Source organism: Rhinopithecus bieti, unplaced genomic scaffold (genome assembly GCF_001698545.2).
Source record: "Rhinopithecus bieti isolate Rb0 unplaced genomic scaffold, ASM169854v2 scaffold_6907, whole genome shotgun sequence".
Lineage (NCBI taxonomy): Eukaryota > Metazoa > Chordata > Mammalia > Primates > Cercopithecidae > Rhinopithecus > Rhinopithecus bieti.
Genome location: NW_016805647.1, coordinates 1,748,700 through 1,749,732, shown reverse-complemented (window position 1 = coordinate 1,749,732; position 1,033 = coordinate 1,748,700). Strand labels below are relative to the sequence as shown.

General features: G+C 36.3%; 1 protein-coding gene across 1 annotated transcript in view; it reads left to right on the top strand.

Moving 5' to 3' along the window:
* The first annotated feature begins 242 nt into the window (after nucleotides 1-242).
* CCDC30 (coiled-coil domain containing 30) overlaps nucleotides 243-1,033 on the top strand; it is a 126,509-nt gene continuing 125,718 nt past the window's right edge. The window contains 1 exon segment of the mRNA XM_017873228.1: nucleotides 243-350. Coding sequence (XP_017728717.1) covers nucleotides 302-350 — 49 coding nt within the window. The 5' untranslated portion in view covers nucleotides 243-301.

Here is a 1,033-nt window from a genome sequence, read left to right as displayed (position 1 = left end):
AGAAGAGCTTAAGAAATGTAGCTTTTTTTTTCAGTATTTTTTAAAATGACATTTTGTAACTGGTGATTTATTTAGATTAAGACTTCCATTTTAGAGCCTGAATTATCAGCAACATAGGAAGATAGAAGAGAAACCAGTACAAAAGATCAAGAGACAAAGTACAAGATTTGAATGTGATAAGAAAAAAGGGATAATTTTCAGTTACATTTTCTAATACAGGTAAGGCAGACACCATAAGGATGCTCAAGAATGACTGAAAACAAGCAAAAGGAGAAAGCACACTTCTAGGAATATACATCCTATGATTGTGACCAGCGGTTACAGAAAACCTTGCCAGGAGCAGTCAATCAGTAAGGAGCCCATTTACTAATGTATTTAGGAAAAGTTGGTGTGTTGAAATTATAAGGATGATTTAAAGGTATTGCCTTACTAACGAATGAATGTAAAAATTCATAACAATCCAATAATAATATAAACTGCCACTTACAGAGCATCTTCTATAAGTGAGGAGCCCATATATATCCAGGCCTCATTATCTTTATTTTTAATATGAGGAACTAAGGCTGAGAAAAGTGAAGTAACTAGCTCAGGATGCCACTGTTGGAAACCAGTAGAACAGGACTGGGAGGGCTGTTCCTACATACCACTCTGCATTTCCCAAGTTACCAATTATAGATGTGCCAATTTCAGCTGCTTCCTGACTGGCCAAACCAAATTAGTTCATTTGACAGGTTGGCTTTTACAATGGAGGGGGTCAGTCAGGCACGGTGGCTCACACCTGTAATCCCAGCACTTTGGGAGGCCGAAGCTAGTGGATCGATTGAGCCCAGGAGTTTGAGAACAGCCTGGGCAACATGGCGAAATCCCATCACTATTTTATATATGTATATTATATTATATATATGTTATATATAATATATGTATAATTTTTAAAAAATTTAAAAAATACACAATGGAGAGGGGTCTGCTGCTTGGTGATAGTGTGATCATCAAAGAAATTGGCTCAATTTTTGTTGTGTTCCTAAGTTCTATT